Below are 9,950 nucleotides of genomic sequence, written 5' to 3'. Positions count from 1 at the left end.
CCCAGACTTGGTGACTTAAAACTCATACTGGGCATGTATGTGTGTGTGTGCCCAAAAGCCCAAGAGGAGACTAAAGGAGAAGGGATTGTGGCGTAGTCATGCCCTCTGAGGGTGATTTCTTGATTTCTGTCTCTCTGGTGAATACACACACTCTATAGCAAAAATCTCTCTCAAAAGAAAAAGAATTTAGGTGTGGTTTAAAATTGAGCTTGTCTTCTACTGGACCACAGATACATCTATTCAAATGCCATATCCCTAATCAATACTACTAATAATCGTCACTAACATTACTCTAGCTCTTCTCACGTGGCAAGTGCTATGCTAAGCCATTTATGCACATGATCTCATTTAACACTCAGAATCGTCCTCTGTGGTAGGTTTATCAAGATCTCTATTACACAGTTGAGGAAACTGAGTTTCATAAAAGTTCAGTAATTGGTTTGTTTCCACAGCAGGTAAGGAGTAGAGCCAGAGTCTGACCTCGGTCTATCTAATTTCAGAACCCATTCTCTTAGTCATTACCCTAGACTGCAGGAAATTCAACTTAGTCCTGGCTCCCAAGATGCAAGTCATTTGATAGTTATCTCAATTTCCTTGTTAATTAAATGGGGATATTGTTCCTCGTCCCTACCTATTTCACAGATATTGAGAATATAAAATGAGAAAGTGTATAAGCTTTAAGAAGGGAAATTACTATATAAATCTAGGCACTGCCACAAGTTTCACTCAGATTTCCCGTATCCCACAATCATAAAGGGATTTAGCTGACATCATTAACTCTCAAACATCCTCTGAAGTGGGTAGTGAGTGTGATTATCTCCATTTATCAAAGAGTCGAAGCACAAGATGACGTGATCTGCTACTTGGTAGCAGAGCTGGGAATACAACCCAAGATTTCTAACTCCCACTGTTTATGTTGTTATGGTAAAACCTATTTCTGCATTTTAAAGTTAACTGTAAAATAGACAAGCGTAGAAACATTAGTGTCCAGTTCAAAACACAGATTAAACACAGAAATTAAATTTTCTACTGCAGTGATACTAATGTAATCTCTAAGGTTCTTAATCCTTATCCAGAGAAATAACACAAAGAATCAAAGAGAATAATTTTTCACTTTTCTAGGATGGACTTCAGCTCTTTAGTTTTCTTAACAACTTATTACTAACCAAAGATTACAAAACTAGGTGATTACCTAGTTTCAACTAGTGAGTCTATAAGCTTCCTTAAAGAACATAAAGTATTAATATTAAATTGTTCCATTATACAATCAGAGAACAAGGAAGCATTAGATACATTCTCACATTATATAAATGCCTCATATAGCAACATAATTGTGTTGGAAATCATTCTACCACAATACTGAGCTCAAAATTCAAGTTCTAAAGCAAACAACATAATTAAAACAATAACAAAATTACACATGGCACCTTTATAATCATTCTTCTGTACAGAAATCAAAGTTTTTTTAATTCGATTTTTTTTTTTTTTTGAGAGGCCTTTGCTATAAGGTGTGTGCGCTCGCCAGAGAGAGACAGAAAGTGAGAAATCACCCCCTGGGGCGATGGCCATGCCGCAATCCCTTCTCCATTCTCTTCTTGGGATCCCGGACACGCATGCACACATGCCCAGCATGAGTTTAAGTCACGGGGTCCAGGACTTGAACCATGGTCGACTACATCGGAGTCCAGCAACACAGCCATTTTGCTAACTGCTGGTCCCCAGAAATCAAAAGTTTTGTGCTTCACATCCAGGACCAGTAGCAACCAACACACACTTTAAAGTAAGATAAAAAGTAGTGAGGGGGCCAATTCTGTCTTCAAATTTCTGGCTTCAATAGGAAATATATGCCATTTTCTAAAACACTACAATCTTTTTTTAAAAGAATTATTTATTAGTATTGATTTCAATTTTTTTATTACTATTATTTATTTTTTAATTTGACCAGAGACAGAGAAAGAGAAAGTGAGAAAGCAAGCTGCCAGGTCCAGGACTTGGTCTGTGGTAGGCCATGCAGGTAAGTGCCTTAACCACCATGCCACCTGCCAGTCCCTTATTATTATTTTAAAAATTAGCTATAGGGCATGTGTGCTCACCAGAGATGACTGGTCCAGGACTATGAACCACTGTCAGCCATATGAGAGTTCACTGCCTCAACCATCATGCCACCTGCTGGCCCCACAATTATCTTTCAATTACAACTAGCTTAATGATCACATAGTTTGAAATGACCACAGGGACTAAAGAGTGAGAAAGAAAGAAACTTCAATTGAACTAAATACTAAATAATGAAATATTTTTTAATTCCTCTGACTGAATCATGGACTTAGAAAGTGAAAAACCTGTCATTTTGTTATAAGCACAAAAACTAAGAGGAAATCCAAAGAGTTGTACTATTAATATCAAGACAATTTGCTTTGTGAGGGCTTGTAATGTATAAATCCACTCCTAGCTACATAATAAAAGTCCTCCCACCTTCACAGTGTGCTATGAGGTAAAAACAATGACATAGGACTCTCAGATTTTTCATAGGTGAGTTTAATATATTATTTTCTACCTCCTTTAAGAAAAATCTTTATGTTGGTTTTAATAATTGCAACCAATCACATCTTCTGCTGGGACAGTGGCCCAGTGTCTTTTGAACTTCAATGTGAGTAACAATCACCTGGGGATCTTGTTAGAATGCAAGAATCTGATTCAGAAAGTCTGGGCTGAAGGCCCGACAAGCTCTCAGCTGATGTCAATGCTACTGTTTGAGGGACCACACCTGGAGTAGTAGGGCTCTGAGAAATGTTTCCAAATTAAATAAGCTCAATCAGATGTCTGTCCTCAAAATACGCAGCCTCTACCAAAAGTTTAAAGAGGGAGATAATATCCTAGATCCTAAACAGAGTACCTGCTCCCCTTCCTTTTCTTCCTCTTTATTCTTGATATAGCACAAAGCATACACATGAGATTATGAGAGAAAGACCTGTATCCACCATAGGGTCTGGTCACAATTTCCTTCCTTCAGTCCTCAAGCCCACTTGATCATGGGCACTCAACATGTTTCATGCTGATTGGTATGGGCATGCAAACCTCAGCTGCCATGTGGGATCTGGCTTCTCTTGAGGAGCACACTACCACTATGCCACAAAGATAGCCCTCTCCTCCATTTTTTGTGACTTTTACCACCTGGTTGCATACCCAACGTAAGACCTTAGTAAAGAGTAATTTTCAACAGTGTCTTTGTGCTGACTATTTTATTTTATTTTCTGGAGAGGTTTTCACTATAGGGCGTGTGCGCACTCGCCAGAAAGACAGAGAGAGACAGAGAGACAAAGCGAGAAATCACCCCCCAGTCGGGACGGCCACGCAGCAGTCTCTTCTCCTTCATTCTCCTCTTGGAATCCTGGGCATGCACACACACGTGCCTGGCGTGAGTTTGGGCCACCGGGTCCAAGACTTTAACCCCGGTCGACTACATGGGAGTCCAGCGACACAGCCATTACGCTAACTGCTGGTCATTGTGCTGACCATTTACTGGGGCTTGACTGACTAGGGCTTTTAAGGATATAAAATCTCAAGTCTTCTGTAGTGAAAGAATTGATGTAAAATAAATATTTTTAAAAATTATGTCAAATATTAACAAATAATTGATGTTTACAAATGGCTGATAAGAGAATCACTTAGGATTTAATCATTTCATTTCCCCCACAAAATAAATAGCTCATGTACTAAAGACACCTCTCCTTAATTAGGAGGGGAAAAAAAACCAACAAAAATAAAGTCATGCCCACGGCAGAGTCATAACATTTAGTGAAGGAAGTACCAAGATTAAGATATATAAAAGTATCTAAGGAGAGTTAACAGGTTATTAAATTTGACCTAGAACCTGGGGGAGAGGTCAGGGAAATGGTAAAGAAAAACTTTAAACAGAAAATGGAAAAGATTACAAATGAAAGCAATAGTCCACTCTCTTAAGAAAACCAATAAATTGCCACAAACTTTCGTTTTTAAGTTTTCAATAATGTTTTCTGTTCATATTAGTCCAGCCTTCACCCAAATCCAACCAACCATCATAAAAATTAAGTTGGTGATAGGTCCAGCTGGTTACTCTATTTACCCTTAGAAGTTTTTCAAGCCAACGAGAGTAATCTTCGTAGAGGGAGGAGCCTGGGTGAAAGGAGAATAGCTTCTCCTTGCTTGGAAGGAAACCCCCCATCTTGAAAAGCTTCTGCACTTTCAAGGAGCCTCAGTGCTTGTGTGCATTCTTCAGTCCCATGACTGTGAAGGTAGCAGCTGTCAGTTTCTCATAAACAAGGAACATGAGAGCAGCAGTGAGGACTGTCTGCAGCAGTTTGGCTTCAAGGCCTTTGTACAGTCCTATTATTCCAAAACGCCTAAAAAGAAAAGAGATTTGAATAATCAAGAGGCTTTCTTTGAAAAGTCAACTCCTACATCAGAGAAACTTGTTACCTTGATAGCTACTTTGATCAAAACAAGCAACGGAGATTTTAATTTCAACACAGATTGTTGTCGTCAAAGTACTTCTCATCTTCAGAGGTATTTGGGGACTGATGAAAGTTTAGTATTCAAGAACTATCAATACTTCGACTTTATAGTCACCATTAATTAGCAGAATATTGACAATATCTCAGATAGCATGCAGATCCTAAAATCCCTGAGATCTTAGAATTTCTAGATCTTAACTTTAATGCTCCTCCAACTCAGTTATTTCAATTTAACAGTTTCTAAATAAATGCTTGAAAAGCTGCCAATTGGTTTAGATCATTTTAACCTCAACAGAACCAGAGAAGAGACAGAAATGAAGACCTTTCCCGTTCTCAGACTTCCCATACATTTGATCTTTTTTTTTTTTTTTTCCCCTATAGGGTGCGTGTGCTCGCCAGAAAGACAGGGAGACAAAGATAGTGAGAAATCACCCCCCAGGGGGATGGCCACGCCACAATCCCTTCTCCTTCACTCTCCTCTCGGGATCCTGGGCACACACGCAGATGCACCCAGGAACCAGCCCTTATTATTTTATTTAACTTTATTTCTTTATATATTTTAATTTGACCAGAGAGGGACAGAGAGAGAGAGAGAAAGAGACAAAAACCTGGAAACAATCTAAATATGCAACAACTGGAAAGGGGCCGGCAGGAAAGGGGCCTGCTGGGGGAGTAACAGTGTTGGAAAGGGGCTGGCAGGTGGCGTAACAGTGTTGAAGTCCCACATGGCTGACTGCAGGTTGAATCCCAGACCTGGACGCTTGCTTTCTTGCTTTACCTCTCCCTCTCTCTAACTCTGTCCTTCTCTGGTCAGATTGATTGATTGATTGATTAAATAAATGAAGTTAAATATTTATTAATAAAGTTAAATAAATAAAGTTAATATTAAATAATTCTTTTAAAAAAATGGAAAAAAATAAGAGTGCTGGTAAATACAACATGGTATAGCATGTAATAGGAAACTAGACAGCTACTACAAAAAATAGGACTACAGGTATCGATGTGAAAAGATTTGTATGATATTAAGTTTTAAAAAAGGCAAGCTGCATACCTATGTTGCAAATACATGTTTTATATAATATTCTGGAAATACATGCACATAACAGTGACTACCTCTTGAAAAGGGAAAAGGCCAGATGGGACCAGGAGTTAGCGTAATAGCTATGTCACTGGACTCCCATGTGGCTGACTACAGTTTGAATCCTGGACTCGGTGGCTTAAACTCACACTGGGCACGTGTGCGTGCGTGCCCAAGATACTGAGAGAATGGAGGAGAAGGGACTGCGGCATGGCCATCCCCTCCAGGGGGTGATTTCTCGCTTTCTGTCTCTGTTTTTCTCTGTCTTTGTGGAGAGCACATGCACCCTATAGCAAAAAATCTCCCCCCCACCAAAAAAAGGGAGAAGGCTAGAGAAAACAGTGATTATGTATGCATGTGCTTCTAGCTTTAATTAAAGTTTCACTTATTCAATTTGCCAAATTTTTATTTATTTATGTATTCATGATGCCATCAACACATTCAAGACAGTGAACATACCTATCACCCCCAAGAGTATACTCATGTCCCTGTACATTCATTGCCTTTCTCTGCCTCTCCTGGTGCCAGGAAATCACTGATTGCATTTTCTAGAATTTTACAGAAGTGGAATCATACAGTATGAATTCCTTCTTGTCTGACTTCTTTAACTCAGAATAATTACTTTAAAATTCTTACATATTGGGGACCAGCAGTTAGCGTAATGGCTATGTCACTGGACTCCCATGTACTCGGCCATGGTTCGAGTCCTGGACCCAGTGGCTTAAACTCACGATGGGCGTGTGTGCATGCATGCCCAAGATCCCGAGAGGAGAATGGATTATGGCATGGCCATCCCCCCTGGGGGGTGATTTCTCGCTTTCTGTCTCTCTGTCTCTATCTTTCTGGCGAGCGCACGCGCCCTATAGCAAAAACCTCTCCAAAAAATTAAGAATTATAGGAAAAAAAAAGATTATTCTATATTGTTGCACGTGTATCCATATATTACTTCTTTTTTGTTTCTAAGGAGTCTCCTGTTATATGTACATATATCAAAACTTGTTATTCACTCAGTGACAGACATCTGGGTTGTCTCAAGTTTTTGACTCATATATAAGTGTGCTATTAACATCTGTGTGCGGGACCAGCAGTTAGCATAACGGCTATGTCGCTGAACTCCCATGTAGTCGACCACAGTTTGTGTCCCGGACCCGGTGGCTTAAAACCCACGCCGGGCGTGTGTGCGTGTGTGTGTGCCCAAGATCCTGAGAGGAGAATGGAGGAGAAGGGACTGCGGCATGGCCATCCCCTCCAGGGGGTGATTTCTTGCTTTCTGTCTCTCTGTCTCTGTCTGCCTGGCGAGTGCACGTACCCTATTTTTAAAAATCCTATCCGAAAAAAAACCAAAAAACATTTGTGACATACGTGTGCAAGTCTTGGTGCAGACATTTGCTTTCATTTCCCTTGGGTAAATACCTTGAGGGGAATGACTGGATTCTATGCTATGTGTATGTTTAACTTTTTAAAGAAAAATGCTAAAATGCTTTCCAAGGCAATGTACCACTCTATATTCTCCCCAGTAGTGCAGGAAAGCTTCAGTTGATCCACATTCTTGCCAACTCTTAGTATGATGAGTATTTATTTTTCACTTTTTTTTGGGGGGGGAGGGGGGAGGTTTTTTGCTGTAGGGCATTTGTGCTCACCAGAAAGACAGAGAGAGACAGAGAGACAGAAAGCAAGAAATCACCCCCTGGGTGGATGACCATGCCACACTCCCTTCTCCCCCATTCTCCTCTTGGGATCCTGGGAATGCATACACATGCACCTGGCTTGAGTTTAAGCCACTGGGTCTGGGACTCAAACCGCGGTTAACTACATGGGAGTCCAGTGACTTAGCCATTATGCCAATGGCTGGTCCCTTATTCTTTACTTTTTACTAATTCTCTGTCTTTGATTTAATTTTTTATCCCACATATTCTGTTTTTATAACACATTGTTTTTTGAGAGTTTTTTTCACTATAGGGCGTGTGCGCTCGCCAGAGAGAGACATAGAGACAAAGCGAGAAATCACCCCCCAGAGGGGATGGTCACGCCGCAATCCCCTCTCCTCCATTTTCCTCCTGGGATCTTGGGCACGCACACACCCACACGCACCCAGAGTGAGTTTTAAGCCACCGGTTCCGGGACACGAACCGCAGTCGACCACGTGGGAGTCCAGCAACATAGCCATTACACTAACTGCTGGTTCCCTATAACACATTTATTTTTAAAGTATCTTATATGTAGGACCATAATAAAATTATAGCAGCTTTTGCTTCAAAGGAGGTCTCTGACTTATTTGACTTCCCTAATATCAGCTTAAGTGAAACAGGGAAATGCTAATAGTCCCTGCCTCATAGAGCTACTGCCAGGATGAAAGGAGATTGCCCAGGTGTGGCCTCTAGCTCAGTGTCTGCCACAACACTTGAAAGTATCAGTTGCTCTTTCCATCATCATTACCATAATTATTAAAAGGGTACTTCAAAAAAGTTCATGAAAAAATAGAATTAAGGTACAAGTTTTTTTTTGGTGTAAAAAATTTTGAAATCCACATATTGTTTTTTGTTTTGTTTTTTTTTTTTTTTGCTAAAGGGTGCATGGGTTTGCCAGAGACAGAGAGAGGAAGAGAAAACACCCCATATGGTCAAACCATAATCCCTTCTCCTCCATTTCTCCCTCCTTTTGGGATTTTGGACACACATGTACATGCACCTGGAGTGTTTCTCAAGCCCCTGGGTCTGGGACCCCAACTGTGCAGTTGGCCATGTGGGATCTGGCTGTCTTAATCATGAGGCTACACAGACAGCCCAATAGTTTTCTGATAGTGAACATTCTCCTCGAACTTTTTTTCTTTTTCTTTTTCTTTTTTTTTTTTTTTTTTTTAGAGTTTTTTGCGATAGGGCGCCTTTGCTCGCCAGACAGACAGAGACAGAAAGACAGAAAGTGAGAAATCACCTCCCCAGGGGGGATGGTCACGCTGCAATCCCTTCTCCTCCATTCTCTTCTCGGGATCTTGGGCATGCACGCACATGCACCCGATGTGAGTTTTAAGCTACCAGGTCCGGGAAGCGAACCAAGGTCAACTACATGGTAGTCCAGCGACATAGCCATTACACTAACTGCTGGTCCCTCCACGAACTTTTTTTTCTAATAATTATTTATTTCATATCATTTATTCATTCATTTATTTTTTTAATTTGACCAGAGAGAGACAGAGAGAGAGGAAAAATGAGAAAGCAAGCCACCAGGTCTAGGACTTGAACTGTGGTCAGCCATGTGGAAGTGGAAGGGGTTTTTGAGGCTGCCACTGCCAAGGCAGTAGTATAAGGAAGCAAATCCAAACACTTCCTGGCAGAGACAATACTGAAAGAGGACAGAGTGCGAGGTACCTGCAAAGCTCACCTTACTCGTTGGTGAAGAAGATAGAGAACATTTCGAAGACTCCCCAATGTTCTGTTTTCTGGATTTAATCTATGACGGCCAAACTGAGAAGAAAGAAAATATGAGAAATAATTAATATTTATCATTTTCTTTATCTGTATTTCTACCTGGGAAGGAAATAACGTTGGAGTACTGTCTAACAGCATATGATAATAAAAAATATTTAATTAGTACTGGAGATTTCATTAATTCTTTATTTTTCAATTAAATAAGTGAAAGTTTTCTTTTTTTTTTTTTTTTTAGAGGTTTTTGCTATAGGGCGCGTGTGTTTGCCAGGCAGACAGAGAGACAGAAACCGAGAAATCACCCCCCAGGGGGGATGGCCATGCCGCAATCCCTTCTCCTCCATTCTCCTCTCGGGATCTTGGGCACGCACTCACATGCGCCCGGCGTGAGTTTTAAGCCACCGGGTCCGGGACGCGAACCGTGGTTGACTACGTGGGAGTCCAGTGACATAGCCATTACGCTAACTGCTGGTCCCAAGTGAAAGTTTTCTATGAAATGAGAGACAGTAGAAATATTTTTCAATGATCCAAGCATGAGAATTCTCATTTTACAGAGAATTATGGGAAAAATAGGACCTCAAAAGAAAAAAAACCCCACATACCCAGAATGATGATTAAGCCACTGATGATATGGCCTAATAATTTCTAGTTTTTTAAGAGGTCCTGATAAATATTAATCAATCAGAACTTGGTAGAGGCTATTCAGGCTGCATGGTAGGTAAGGTAACTGTACCCCACATGGCCAACAGAACAGTTTGAGTCCCAGACCCAGCAGCTTGAATATTCCCAGAGGGTGATTTCTTTTTTTCTTTTCCATTCATTCATTTTTTCTTTCTTTTATTTTATATTTGACCAGAGAGAGACACAGAGGGAGATAGAGAAAGTGAGAAAGCAAGCCACCAGGTCCAGGCCTCGAACTGTGGTTGGCCATGTGGGAGTGTCCAGTGCCTTAACCACCAC

At 40.6% G+C, this 9,950-nt stretch overlaps 1 protein-coding gene across 2 annotated transcripts in view; it reads right to left on the bottom strand.

Annotated features, from left to right (window-relative positions):
- Window positions 1–3,914: 3,914 nt before the first annotated feature.
- SLC25A17 (solute carrier family 25 member 17) overlaps window positions 3,915–9,950 on the bottom strand; it is a 48,096-nt gene continuing 42,060 nt past the window's right edge. For both annotated transcript variants that reach the window (XM_006150743.3, XM_014588694.2), the window contains exons 8-9: window positions 8,947–9,029; window positions 3,915–4,379 (exon numbers count right to left, since the gene is read on the bottom strand). In XM_006150743.3, coding sequence (XP_006150805.1) covers window positions 4,232–4,379; window positions 8,947–9,029 — 231 coding nt within the window. In that variant the 3' untranslated portion in view covers window positions 3,915–4,231. The remainder of the gene's footprint in view (window positions 4,380–8,946; window positions 9,030–9,950) is intronic.

The sequence above is a fragment of the Tupaia chinensis genome, unplaced genomic scaffold (genome assembly GCF_000334495.1).
Source record: "Tupaia chinensis unplaced genomic scaffold, TupChi_1.0 Scaffold000294_5, whole genome shotgun sequence".
Lineage (NCBI taxonomy): Eukaryota > Metazoa > Chordata > Mammalia > Scandentia > Tupaiidae > Tupaia > Tupaia belangeri.
This window is presented reverse-complemented; position numbering and strand designations above follow the sequence as displayed.